Below are 14612 nucleotides of genomic sequence, written 5' to 3'. Positions count from 1 at the left end.
ATTTTAGCTTCTGTATATTTTTGTGTATTTTTGCACTTTTTTTTCATCAGTAAAGGTAACATGAAGTTTTTATTTAATTTAATTTATGTATTAATTTATGTATTTATTTCTCATATAAAGTAATCTAACTTTTTACATATTGCCTTAAAAATGTGCATTGTCTTTGGTTTGGGAACGCATTAAATTTATTTATATTATTCCTTATGGGAAAAATTTGTTTGGTACTTGTCATTTTTGGTACTCATCATGCCTCCTGGAACCAATTAATGACGAGTACTGAGGTACCACTGTAATAATGTTACAGATGAATTGAGACTCAAATCTGAGATGTAACCATTTTCTTTATGACCTTCCTTAAAGCCTGCTTGATATCTTTGTTCCTCAAGGTGTAGATCAAGGGGTTCAGGAGGGGAGTGACAAAGGTATATATAAGAGCCAGTTTCTTATCCTCATCCTCCAAAGTGCTGGACTTGGGACGAAGATACACAAGGCTGCAGACACCATACTGTAGGAATACAACTGTCAGATGGGAGGAACAGGTGGAGAAGGCTTTTTGCCTCCCAGATGAGGACTTAATTCGAAGAATGGCAGCCACAATATAGATGTAAGAGATGCATATTAGAACAAATGGAACTGCTAAAACAATGAGGACAACAGTGTACAGTGTAGTTTGGTGGAGATGGGTGTCGGCGCATGCCACCTGTAGAACAGGTGGTACATCACAAAAGAAATGATTGATCTTGGGTTTGTAACCACAGAAAGGCAAGCTGAAAACCAAGGCGGTTAGCTGCAGACACATCATTATGGAAAGAATCAGGGACCCAATCACTAGCCATATGCATACTTGCCAGGTCATGATGACGGTATAGCGAAGGGGGTGGCAGATGGCTACGTAGCGATCATATGCCATGACGGACAACATAAAACAGTCTGTGCTCCCTAGTGTTGTAAAAAAGAACATCTGGATGGCACAGTTCACCAATGGGATAGTTCTGTGGAAATCAGAAATGCTAGCAAGCATTTGAGGCACTATTACAGTGATATAACATATTTCCAAAAGAGAGAGGCTGGCCAGGAAGAAATACATGGGGGTGTGCAAGGAACTGACAATGTAGACAATTGAAAGGATAGAGATGTTGCCAGAAAGGATTATGAGGTAGAGCAAAAGAAAGAAAGTGAAAATAAGATGTTGTATCTCAGGAACAGTGGAGAATGCCTGGAAGATGAACTCATGGGCCATGGACTGATTATTCCACATTGATACTTCCAGATACATCTCATCTATCTCTGTAAAAAAAGGCAAGAAGAAAAGCCAATTAAACAGTAATGTATATTTCCATACATTTCAAAGTAAAATCCTGTGGACAGTATGATATTGAAATCTGTCATTCATGAAAACTCAGTGTTTAATTCTACACTTTTTATTCCCCTTAATCTCCTAATTTAGACTGTACCCAAGCAAATCCCAATATTTCCAGGAACTTTAGATGCATTATAATATCAATTATCCAAAACTGACCAAAGAGATATAAAGGGTAATATTTACAGAACTTGTATTATCAATAGGATACAAGCATCTCACCTGTTTTCCCTTCTGAAAACAAGTTTCTACTATTAACAGGAGTGGGTAACCTTTGAATGCAAAGGAGCCATTTAAAAGACAGCAATGGTCTCACAGATGCATGAGACCAGACTTTAAGTTTAGCTGTGTGAGTTCCCAAGAGAGCATGGGCAGGGGTATATTTTCAGCTGCTTTGGTATAAGAAGGTTTAAGATCCAAGAAAACAAAGGGTCGCAGAGTTGAAGGGAAGGCTGAAAATTCCAGAACTTTTTCCGAGATGAGTGAAACAGCTGGCATTTCTGTCTGAATAGCATTTCATTTCACAGCACTTTATAGTTCCAATGATTCAGCTCTGGTCAAACCTCCTGATTCTACTGACTTCCTGTTTGCTGCTGGCCGCCGCCAGACGTTCCTTAGGGATCGTCAGCTTCCACTGCCTGTTAGAGCCGCCTTCACAACGGAACGGCGGCTCGAAAAAACTCCGTTCCCATGAGGAAACGGAGATAGAGCCGGCAGGGGTGGGTAGAACTCTCTGCAGAGTCCCAAAAGTTTTTCTTTTACTTTTGGGATGGAGCGGATGAGATGCCCCATATCCCCAGCCGTTGCTCCGGGCTTTGGGAGACCTCTGCTAATGCAGAGCCAGGCGTCAAAAGCAAGCTTGCGAATTTGACAGATTACTCAAAGAAAATGTGAGCTGGACCTGTAATACTGAAGCGCAAGTATTTTACTTATCTTTTAAAAATTACTTAAGAGAATAGAGGAAGAGAAAGAGGAAAAAAGTTTCTTTTTAAAATGGCGTCTGCCGCGGCTGGAGAAGAGTTTGAGAGGGAAAGTTCTTCCGTTTTTTATTATTACAATGTAGCGGAATAAATACCACTGGCTACATTTGTAGACAAAACTCCGCTCCTGTTTTTGTTTTTCTCTTTTTTCCCTGGAGGCTTGAGTGTTGCTGGCTGGAAGTCTTTTGTCTTGTTTTTTTTTTTTTCTTCTTCTAACAAAGCCTGCTTAGGCGGAAACATGGCACTGAGGCTTGTGAAGTCAGACAAACAAATAGGTGGGGGGGATTCCCCCACCAAGAATTTAAAGCAATATGTTTTAACTCTTCAGTCCCAGAAACCTGATTTTAATATAATAGAATTTCTCTTAGAGGAGATTGAAAGAAGGGATGAGATTGTGAATCAGCAACTTGAAAAATTTAAGCAGGAAACTAAGGAATTGGTGAAATCCAAGTTTGACTTTTTGCAGCAAAAAATTTTAAAATTGCCAGAATTCATGATTCGGTTGGATACAAATACTAATTTACTAGAGTCAAAAATGGATGAAATTCAAGATAAATTGGACAATAGATTTCAAAAAATTGAAAATGATTTGTTAAATATTCAGGATTATAGTTCAGAAGAAAAATTTAAAATGGATGCTGACCAAAAGTCTGGTAATGTAGAATATCTGGAACAGAGGATTCAAAAAGAGGTTCTAAAGATACAATATAATTTCACAGAATATGCAATAAGACTTAGAGGTTTGCAGGAAAATAACAGAGATGACTTAAGGAAAATATCTTCTGAATTTCTAGCTGGGATTTTAAAGATTCAACCTGAGGAAGTGTTTTGTAGGATTGACAGAGCTTATCGAATAAACTCTTGGACTGCCAAGCAAAGGCAATTGCCTAGAGATGTGGTAATCTATTTTTCAGATAAAGAAATTAGGAATAAAATTGTGCAAAATTCCTTCAATTCTAATTTGCAATTGTATGGAAGAAAGATTTGGATTTACAAGGAACTCCCACCTAAGATATTAATGGAAAGGAAGAAATTTGGCTTTCTGGTGTCTGAGTTAAAAAGGAGAAATATTCAATTCCGGTGGGACGTCCCAGTTGGTATTATATTGAGATATCAAGGAGAAAGATACCAGTTAAATACTGTTGAAAGGGCGGAAGAATTTTATCAAAATAGGTTGAAAATGAATTTAACGTCTTCAGATATAATACAGGATAAGCAGAAGGAGCTGGAACTAAAGACAGAGACTGTACCAGATAAATTGCCTTTGGATTTATCGGATACCCCAGCTGGATTATCTACAAATTTGAGAGAAGTGCCATCTGATTTTAATGTGATGACTTATCAAGGCAAGGACAAGCATGGAAACCAATTAGAGGATATACAAGGGATAAAAAAGAAATGCGAGACACAAAAAATTAGGATGGAGGTCAAACCCACAAAAAGAAAACAAAAAAAGAAATAGGTTGTACAAAAATAGAAATTTCTAACCCAAGCAACAGTGAAGCCAGTGATTTTAAAATATGAATGATTATGTGAAAACATAGAGGAGGCGACATATTGGTCAATATCATCCTGAGGATAGTGGCAGATCTCTGCATTGCCGTAATTTTGGGACATGGAAAGAGCCTCAAATTGATGGTTTTGAATTATCTATTTTGAAACTTCTTTTTGTGTTGATAAATATATTATAATTATCTTGAATTATAAGGCAAGAGAATCACATTGGGACATGCAGAAGATCGGGTTGTTACCCAATACGATGATGGAAATTAATAATCCTGATGAAACCCACAATTATTATTATATGGAATACAATTATAATGTCACTCGGGTGGTTGTTTTTACTTTTATATATATAAGAAGATGTTTACTACTGATGGGGGCAGATATGATTGGAGATCTTGAATAAACTGTTGCATCCGCAAGCTATGTCACCCTATTATGGATGTTGGTTTTAACAATCCAGTGGAAAGACTTCAAGAAGATATTATATGGACTATAAATTTAAAGTTATTGTCTTTTCTTTTTTTTATTTAGATATAATGGGATATATATATATATATATTTTTAAGTAGTGTGGGCAGTGAATTAAAGATATCAAGAATTGTTGTGTATGGTAAATTTGTAAGACAGTGGGTGAATAAGCTAGCTACAGACTGATTAGTTTAAGAAAAGGGATTTTTAAGTGATACATTTAGGGGAGTGGAGGAAATGGATAGAGTGGAATAAATGTTAAATTAGATTTTATGGGGAGCCCGCTTTGAAATGTTATTAAAGTAGGACTTATTGTATAGTTTTAAAGTGGAAGGTGGTTTTGAATTGTTGCAATAATGCATAGATATAAAACACTATTATGCTAAATTAGAGTTATTTTATAATAGTTATAGTATAATGTGTTTGTTTTTTTTTGTTTTGTTTTTTTTTCTCTTCTTCTTTTCTGAAATGTATGGATAAAGGGGGATTTATAATACTTTTAGTAAGTAAAGGTCAGTATTTTGAGGAGGGAGTAAGTAATCTGTTATGAATTAGGGTTTTTTTTTGTTACGAAGAAGTCACAGGGGGGGAAGGGTGGGGAGGAGGGGTTAGGGAGGGGGGGGAGGGGGGGGAAAAAGGGGGAAAAATTTGTATTTGAAAACCTTTTCAATAAAAAAAAAAAAAAAAAAAAAAAAACCTCCTGATTCTACTGATAGTTTTAATATAATATTGCTTGTCTTGCAAGGAAGCTCCTTTCTCACTTCCAGCTTTGGCCCGTTGTGATGTTGCCCCCTTTGAGCCAGTGACAATGAAACAAGGTGAGGAAAATGAGAGAGCAGCTACTGGCTTCCCTTCCTAGGCAAGTCAGATGTCCAGGCTGCAGTACTGAGATGCATTAGTGATGCCATAGTAGAAACCTGCAGGGAGTTGGTTGCAAAAATTCATATAAATAGAGCAGGGTTACATAACACGAGGCCAGGGAAACCTTATTTCCACTTAGAAACCTTTAGGGTTAAAGTAAGAACCAAGATGGATAAAGTGTACTATGGTTTGTTTTTCTCTGTCATTAAATTTCCCTAAACCACAATTTGTTTTACATGTTATTTGTTGCATAAGCCTTAAGGGCTGCTTTCATATTTAGCAGTGCTCATATAGCACAAAAATTGTTTCCTTTGAGTGGACTCAGGTCCAGGTAATTTCATGGAAACATCCAGGTCATTATCTCAGCAAGAGAATAAAAGTGGTTTGCCACTGTCCTCTAGATCTTTATAACTTCCTAGTTGAGCCTTGATTCTACTTAGTAAAATCCCATACAAGTACTAATCAAGCTTAGCGCTGCTTACCTTCGCACAGTAGATAGGGTCATACATGCAAAAAGAAAAAAAAACCATGATTATAGAAAACAAACCTAACTCGTGTTTTAGGAGATTATAGATTAAATTTCTCAACATCTGTACTGCCAACTTTTGTGTTTGGAGTTAAATTCATGTTAAGACATGTGACAAATCCAAATTTTTTAATTACTTCTTTAAAAGATGATAGCTTTAATATAGGATTCTACTGTTTTGTTTCAGGGAAAAATGAAAAATCTGGTAGAAGAAAAAAGTGATTGGATGAACAAAAATGCGAAGCTGAAAAATATTTACAAGGAATAAAATAGCATTATATTTTCTGAAAAATTCCTGAAATAAAACAATTTCCACCCCATTGGCATATTCTCAGTTAATCTTTGCATTTCTCCTTTAAAAGGTAAATTATTTATATAAAAATGGTATTGCTTCTAAATAATCTGTATGTTTCCAATATGAATTGCTAGGTCACAGTATTCTCGTAAACCTATAGCTAAACTGATTGTATCATCCATTCCCCTTCTGCCTTTCTGACTGTTACAACAGATTTTAGCAGTGCTCAGAATGTCTTCAATATACACACTATGGTCTTGAACTGCTACTCGTTCATTGTCATTAAGAATGTAATCCAACACCATTATTTTGAAAAAAGTTCTGACTGTCAGCAGAATCAGTTCTGATTTTAGGAAGAAAAACATTTAATCAACAGCCAACTCTTAAAACCTTCCTATTTTTGCTCACTGCCGGCTACAGAATAATGCTGGAGGTGGAATAAAAAGGAATGAAAATGAGTTAAAAGCAAAACTCCTGCATCTCTGAATGAAGCTGGAAAATCTCTGGCTGAAACCTGGGGAGCCGCTAGACATTCAGAGTCTGCTCAACTCTCCCAGAAACAGACAAGGGATTCAGCAAAGCTAAATAATGTTGTCTTCTTACCTTGTAAGAGGCCTCTGATCCATGACTAGAAAAACAAAGGGGAATTCTCTTTTTCTTGATGATCTTTTCTGGCTCGAAAAGTCAAAGAGAAATAAAATTTAATCAAATGTCCATGAACAGATTGAAAAGTGATTTCTGGCACAGCTTTCTAGGAGAGTTATCTGTGAGTCCTTTTCTAGGATGAGTCCAGGTTACTTGCTAGATTGAATATAGTTGTCAGGTCCTTCTCAATTCACTGAATCAGAAATGGAAGGCAAGCAAAGGTAGACATCTATTCATAGCCACTATCTTTTCTCCAGCCAATCAATGTAGTCTTTGCCTTGTTGCAAGATATTATCCCCAGTAGACATGCCTAGTATTTGTTATTTTTTTAAAAAACAGTTCTCCTGTGGAATCTAAGTGTGACAAAGCTTTTAAAGAAGCAATAAAAACTTCAGAGGTCAAAGACTTCCAATAAATTCATTTCAGTATTCTATATATAAAGTTTTGGACCAACTGTGCTAAACAGGTAGAAGAATGATAAGATGCTGCTTCACATCTTTTTGTTGTTGTTGTCTATCCTGTCCTCAATATTTTGAAAGCGGTAATTTTGATAGTGAAAAGCTTCAAATGCCTAGTCAGAGAGAAAGTGTAAACCCTATAAATAAACATAGATTTAAACAGAAATTCATATAAATCATACTATAACTTATCAAAAGGTACAAAATCAGAAATGAATTCTTGTAGAGCTATACAATCATGTGTACCGTAGCCATTGTTATATACTGCAAAATGACAGTGTTTATATAGTAATTAAAATTAAAACAGTTATTAACTAAGAACTGGCAAGATGTGAGTGAGATTTCAACAATCAATAAAAAGGGAAAAAGTCAGGTGTTCATCAGTTGTGATCCAGTGGACCTTAGGGGAGGAAACTCAGGTGACTAACAGGGGATGATACATAGAAGCTGGAAAGGATATTCATGCTGAAACATGGCAGCCTCTGACTTAGCTGCCTTCATCTTGAGGTGATAGGATAAGCAACCATGGATAAGATGAAGACTACATCTATTTTGTTTTTGCATCATCATCAAAGATCACCAAAGATCAATAAACAGCATTGTAACAATGATACCAAAATCATTATGAAGCATATAAACATAATAGGATTCTGGATTTCTGAGGGATACATTCTGTAATGGGGAAATTTTCAGGACTGAAATCTACCATATTATATTGCTAAAGAATGAGAAAACAAAAAATATTTGAACCATTGAAGTGCACTGCCATTGACATCTAAGTAACCTAGACAGCAGTTACTGCTAGTCGTATGTGAAAACACCGCTGTGAGGTCCAAAAGGATGTAAGGCATTGGGATGTGACCACCAAAATATTCAGAATTCGTAGAAATGCTTTTGAATGGCTTGCACCAAATTCTGATTGATATGGAGAAGATTATAGTGCTAACTGTCAGTACTGAATTAATTACTCTTACATTCAAGGGCCAGTCCAACTCAGTTCTATTACAAGTAGGGACCTACCCGCAGTTTTTGGGGAGGAAAATAAGAAAAAAGCTGATTGGCAGGTGGATCGGCCTTCCGGAATACCCCCAATCAGCTGTTTCCAGAGGTGAATTTTAGCAACAGGTTTCTTGGTTGTGAGCTCTGTGCCTTGCTTTTTTTCCTGCCTCTGAAAGCCTCCGATATAGAGCTTCAGAAAAAAAGCCTCTGAAGCTGTTTGGGGGCTTCTTTTCTGAAGCTTCTTTTCTGATGCTTTTTTCAGCCTCTGAAACCTCCATTTGAAAAGATGGGCGGGGCTACATTCGGAGTACAAGACACACACAGATTTTCACCCTCTTTTTGGGAAGAAAAAGGTTTGTCTTATACTCTGAAAAATACGGGTATGTGTAGGTTATTCTGTTTTTTCTCTTTACGTCTTTCTCCAGATAAAGAAGGAAGACATAGTGAGATGTAAAGAATGGGCTTTAGTGGGGAAACTAGTCTAGGTGAGGGGAATTATACTGACTAAACAATATTCATCAGAAAAGTGTATGGCCAATAAATCAGAGCAAGAGAGGAAGCAATGATATCTAAGCAGCAGGTTCTAAAATTGTGAAAATGTATACATATCCCAATCTCATCTTCTTCTGTCCAATGGAGTTTACTCTTGGTCTACATGACTACATGGTGGTTTGTGGCAACAAAAGCTGGGAAAGATAGACTACCCTTTGCAGTTTGGGGAATTGACTGCCTTGTAAGGCCAACCCTAATAAGAACTTGTGTAAAGGCAAGTGCAATCCATTATCTAAGAAATTCCTCATGACGATTGTAGAAAAAGATGGCACACCTTTGCAATTCAATGCTGTTAGAGACTTAAATTTTATTGTTAAAATGTAAGTATTTGAATAACAATCAACATACTGTAAATTAATTGTAGAAATTAATCAAATATTTTTTCTTTTGGGTAAAGCAGGATTTGAAATTAGACTTACTACAATCAGGGTGTGAATGTGACAAAGTCAGAAGTACAGATCGCTTCATTTCAAACTCCAGGAAAATTCTACTGCACGAAATCCCAATATTCCTCTAAGGCAATACCTTTATTATTCTTGCCAAAAGCAAAGAAGCACACTCACAGACTACAGATCTAGCCTATCTGTACAAAATAGTGTTCAAAAATTTATGTGTAGTATAGATTTAAATCTCTCAGCATTTATGGTGCCAGCTTTTGTGTTTTGGGTAGAATTCATTTCAAGATGTGTGAGACCTCTAAAATGTAACCATTCTTTAAAAGGCAATAGCTTTATTATAGGTTTCTAATGTTCATGTCTCAGAGAAAACTGAAAAATCTGGTAGAAGAAAAATGACTGGATGAACAGAAATGCAATGCTGAAAACATTTACAAGGAAAAAGATAGCATTCCATTTACTGAAAAGGGAGTAATTCCTGAATTAGAACAGTTTCCACCCTTATTACTCTGAAAGATTAGACAGCATCCCTTATCATATTCTCAGCTAATCTTTGCAACTTTCTCCTTTTAAAGCTACTACCTTGTGACTCACTACCCTTTCCCGCCAAAACAAAGGATGATGTGTTGTGTGACGTGGTCACGCAATAGCTTTTGCCCTGTGCACATCCCCTTGCAATCTTATCTTAGCTTCTGTGTATTTTTGTGTATTTTTGCATCTTTTTTTCATCAGTACAGGTAAAGTGAAGTTTTTATTTAATTTAATTTATGTATTAATTTATGTATTTATATCTCATATAGAGTAATCTATCTTTTCACATATTGCCTTAAAATGTGCATTGTCTTTGGTTTGGGAACTCATTAAATTTATTTATATTGTTCCTTATGGGAAAAATTTGTTTGGTACTTGTCATTTTTGGTACTCATCATGCCTCTTGGAACCAATTAATGACGAGTACTGAGGTACCACTGTAATATTGTTACAGTGGAGAATGCCTGGAAGATGAACTCATGGGCCATGGACTGATTATTCCACATTGATACTTCCAGATACATCTCATCTATCTCTGTAAAAAAAGGCAAGAAGAAAAGCAGTAATGTGTATTTCCATACATTTCAAAGAAAAATCCTGTGGCCTGTATGATATTGAGGTCTGTCATTCATGAAATCTCAGTGTTTAATCCTAGACTTTTTCTTTCCCTTCATCTCCTAATTTAGACTGTACCCAAGCAAATCCCAACACTTCCAGGATCTTTAGATGCATTATAATATCAATTATCCAAAACTGACCAAATAGATATAAAAGCTGATATTAACAGAACTTGTATTATCAATAGATGCAAGCATCTCACCTGTGGTTTTCCTTCTGAAAACAAATTCCTACTATTATCAGGAGTGGGCGACCTTTGAATGCGAAGGAGCCACTTAAAAGGCAGTAATGAGTCCAGGTCCCACAGATGGGTGAGATCAGAGTTCGGTTTAAGTTCAGTTGTGTTCCCCATTTTCCAAGAGAGCATGGGCAGGGGTATATTTTCAGCTGCTTTGGTATAAGAAGGTTTAAGATCCAAGAAAACAAAGGGTCGCAGAGTTGAAGGGAAGGCTGAAAATAGCAGAACTTTGTGATGAGTGAAACAGCTGGCATTTCGGTGCTGAATAGCATTTCATTTCACAGCACTTTATAGTTCCAATGATTCAGCTCTGGTCAAACCTCCTGATTCTACTGATAGTTTTAATATAATATTGCTTGTCTTGCCAAGGAAGCTCCTTTCTCACTTCCAGCTTTGGCCCGTTGTGGTGTTGCCCCCTTTGAGCCTGTGACAAGGAAACAAGGTGACGAAGATGAGAGAGAGGAGCTAATGCCTTCCCTTCCTAGGCAAGTCAGATGTCCAGGCTGCAGTACTGAGATGCATTAGTGATGCCATAGTAGAAACTGTTAGATCAGGCGCAGGGAAAGAAGACGCGACCAGCATAGGTCCATTCAGCACCTTTATTCAGTACAGAATAAGAACAACGGTTGTGCTGCCGGAGCTCTTTTATAGCGCTCCGGCAGGCTGAGCCGTCCAGTGACAGCGGTTCATTTTTCCCACCGGTGGATTAGCCAATCCCCAGCAGATGCCCTTATAAGGACATAACACCCCTCCCCTCTTAGTCTGTCCATCAATGTCAATAAAAGTCATGTAGCTACGCAGATAGGCGGGACATCTGATAGTCCTGGTTGACCTGCGCAATCCCATTTGAGCTTCGCCGCCTACCCAAGCAGGCGGAGCTCCTGTTCTCTCTGGCTCCCGTTCTGGAGTCCGGAGTTCAGCCGTCAAGTGTGCGGGCCCTGCCCCAGCACCTCCGGCCACATCGTTGGGATCTATCCGCTGGTGACACTGGTCTTCTCCCTGACCTGGATTCTGGATACCTCGCGGCTGGACATAGCTGTCGACCGTTGGGGAACAACTGATGTCCAGTAAGTCCATGGGTTTTTTCTTTTCCCTCTGTTATAGTTGTTGTTGTTGAAGCTGTTGTTGTTGTTGTTGTTGGCCCCTCTGCATGTCGGATTGTCATGGCTGGTGGCCGACCTCGCCGGGGGGGGTCACCCATCTACCTTGTCGGGCTGGTGTTGGCCTCCCTCGCCTGGCTGGTGCTAGTCGACCTCGCCAGTGTGTTGTGGGACTGCCCTTCCTACTCATTGCCGGTCTCCCCTGTCGGGGTGGTGGAGATCTCTAGGTGAGTTATCTGTGAATCCTTTTCTAGGATGAATCCAAGTTACTTGCTAGATTGAATATAGTTGTCAGGTTCTTCTCAATTTACTGAATCAGAAATGGAAGGCAAGCAAAGGTAGCCATCTATTCATAACCATTATCTTTTCTCTAGCCAATCAGGGTAGTCTTTGTCTTGTTGCAAGATATTATCCCCAGTAGACATTATTATATTATTATTATTATAATTTATTTTATATATCACCCTTCTCCCGAAGGACTTGGAGGCAGTGAACAGCCAGCAGATAAAATACAGAAAATACAAAAATTAAAACAATATTAAAAACCAATTAAATTAATTTGGCCCACAATTAAAACACCCCCATATTAAAAAACCCATAATTTAGCAATTTAAAATTAAAACAATTTAAAAAATATGGTCAGGTCAGCCCAGCTTGATGAAACAAAAACGTCTTTAAGGCACGGCGGAAAGTGCACAGATCTGGGATCCGCTGTATCTCTGGGGGCAACTCGTTCCAGAGGGTTGGTGCCCCCGCAGAGAAGGCTCTCCCCCTGGGGGCCGCCGGCCAACATTGTTTGGCCGACGGAACCCTGAGGAGCCCCTCTCTGTGGGAGCATACTGGTCGGTGGGAGGCTACTGGCGGCAGAAGATGGTCTCGTAAATATCCGGGCCCTAAGCCATGGAGCGCTCTAAAGGTGGTAACCAATACCTTGAAGCACACCCAGAAGACCACTGGGAGCCAGTGCAGCTCGCGCAGGAGAGGTGTTACATAGGAGCATCGAGTCGCCCCCATCACCACCCGCGCGGCCGCATTCTGGACCAGTTGGAGCCTCCGGGTGTTCCTCAAGGGGAGCCCCATGTAGAGAGCATTACAGTAGTCGAAGCGGGATGTGACGAGGGCATGAGTGACCGTGCGTAAGGCATCCCGATCCAGAAAGCGACGCAACTGGTGAATCAGGCGAACCTGATAAAAAGCCCCCCTGGCCACAGCCATCATATACTCTTCCAAAGACAGCCGTGTATCCAGGAGGACACCCAAGTTGCGAGCCCTCTCTGTGGGGGCCAATGACTCGCCCCCAAAAGTCAGCGATGGTACCAACTGACTATATTGGGATGCCAGAAGCCACAGCCACTTGGTCTTGGATGGGTTGAGCCTGAGCCTTTTTCTCCCCATCCAGATCCGCACGGCCTCCAGGCACCAGGACATCACATCAAGGGCATCGTTGGGGTGGTCCGTGGTGGAGATGTAGAGCTGAGTATCATCAGCGTACAGATGACACTTCACCCCGAAACCACGGATGATCTCACCCAGAGGCTTCACATAAATGTTGAACAGAAGGGGCCAGAGAACCGACCCTTGCGGCACCCCACACACAAGTCGCCTCGAGGTCGATCTCTGCCCCCCTGTCAACATGAACTGCGACCGGTCGGAGAGGAAGGAGGAGAACCACCGCAACACGGTGCCCCCTATCCCCAACCCCTCCAGTCAGCGCAGCATGATACCATGGTCGATGGTATCAAAAGCCGCCGAGAGATCTAATAGGACCAGGACAGAGGAACAACCCCTGTCCTGAGCCCTCCAGAGATCATCCACCAATGCAACCAATGCCGTTTCCATGCTGTGCCCAGGCCTGAAACCCGACTAGAATGGATCTAGATAAACTGTTTCCTCCAGGAACCGTGGAAACTGTCGTGCCACCACACTCTAAACAACCTTCGCCACAAAGCGAAGGTTGGAGACAGGACGATAATTTGCTAATACAGCCGGGTCCAGGGAAGGCTTCTTTTATACTAGATATGCCTAGTATAAAAACAGTTCTCCTGTGGAATCCCAGTGTAACAAAAATTTTAAATGTATTCTGTGTAGAAAGTTTTAGACCAATTGTGATCAAGGTGTAGAAAAATAAGATACAGTTAATGTAGCTCCTTCACATCATTTCTTTGTTGTCCATCCTGTTCTCAATATTTTGAAAGCAATTTTGGAAGTCAAAAGCCTATTCTATTTGCCCTTTCTCTGTCTCAAAGAGTCAATTGCCTGGGTCTATATAACTAGTTCAAATGCCTTGAATACTCTAGAACCGTGATGGCGAACCTATGGCATGCGTGCCACAGGCGGCATGCGGAGCCATGTTGCCTGGCACACCAGGTCAGCTCCGGCGTGCATGCATACACCGGCCGGCTGATTTTCGGGCCTTCTGGGCCCACCAGAAGTAGGGAAACAGGGTGTTTCCTGCCTCTGGTGGGACTGGAGGGGTGGGGAAGGCCTGTTTTTCTTTCTCACCTGGCTCCAGATCTTCTCTATGCATCTGGGGAGAGCGAAAACAGCCTTTCCCACCCCCTCGGAGGCCCTCCAGAGGCCCAGTTGGACAGAAAGTGATGTTTTTTGCTGTCCCCAGCCTCCAGAGCCTTTCTAGGAGCAGGGGGGGAGGGGGAGTGATGCACGCATGCACAGGGCAGGGCACATAGAATTATGGGTGTGGGCACATGCGCGCGCGAACCTCCCCCCCCTTCCTGACATGGATGGTAAAAAGGTTAGCCATCACTGCTCTAGAAGGTAGTGCAACATGTTCAGAATTAGCTTTGCAAAGCATAATAAAGAAGAAACTATCAACTTACAAGCTGGAACATGTAAGTGGCTTCAGCCCACCTCAACATGGGAGATTGAAGCTCCACTATGAGAATATGCCCATGGCAAAAAGGAAACGGAACATCTTTATATCACATTACGCAAGCTGGGTGAATTTACTTGGATTTAATTTTATTTATAATTTATATAAAACAAATGCAAATTGTGTGTATTTAATATTTCAACAACTTCTTGAAGACTGCCATCATGCACTTTGTGACACTCTGTTTCCA

The 14612-nt window shown here is 40.0% G+C and overlaps 1 protein-coding gene across 1 annotated transcript; it reads right to left on the bottom strand.

Annotated features, from left to right (window-relative positions):
* Positions 1 to 260: 260 nt before the first annotated feature.
* On the bottom strand, positions 261 to 1276 carry LOC117659362 (olfactory receptor 10Q1-like). The gene has a single exon (XM_060687223.2). The coding sequence runs from the start codon at positions 1274 to 1276 to the stop codon at positions 317 to 319; it is 960 nt and encodes a 319-aa protein (XP_060543206.2). The 3' UTR covers positions 261 to 316.
* Between the last annotated feature and the right edge of the window lie 13336 nt (positions 1277 to 14612).

The sequence above is a fragment of the Pantherophis guttatus genome, chromosome 1 (genome assembly GCF_059756535.1).
Source record: "Pantherophis guttatus breed Tessera chromosome 1, ASM5975653v1, whole genome shotgun sequence".
NCBI classification, from domain to species: Eukaryota; Metazoa; Chordata; class Lepidosauria; order Squamata; family Colubridae; genus Pantherophis; species Pantherophis guttatus.
This window is presented reverse-complemented; position numbering and strand designations above follow the sequence as displayed.

What these genes read in the sequence shown, in the direction of transcription:
- LOC117659362 (XM_060687223.2), bottom strand. Translation starts at nt 1,276, where the DNA reads ATGTATCTGGAAGTATCAATGTGGAATAATCAGTCCATGGCCCATGAG.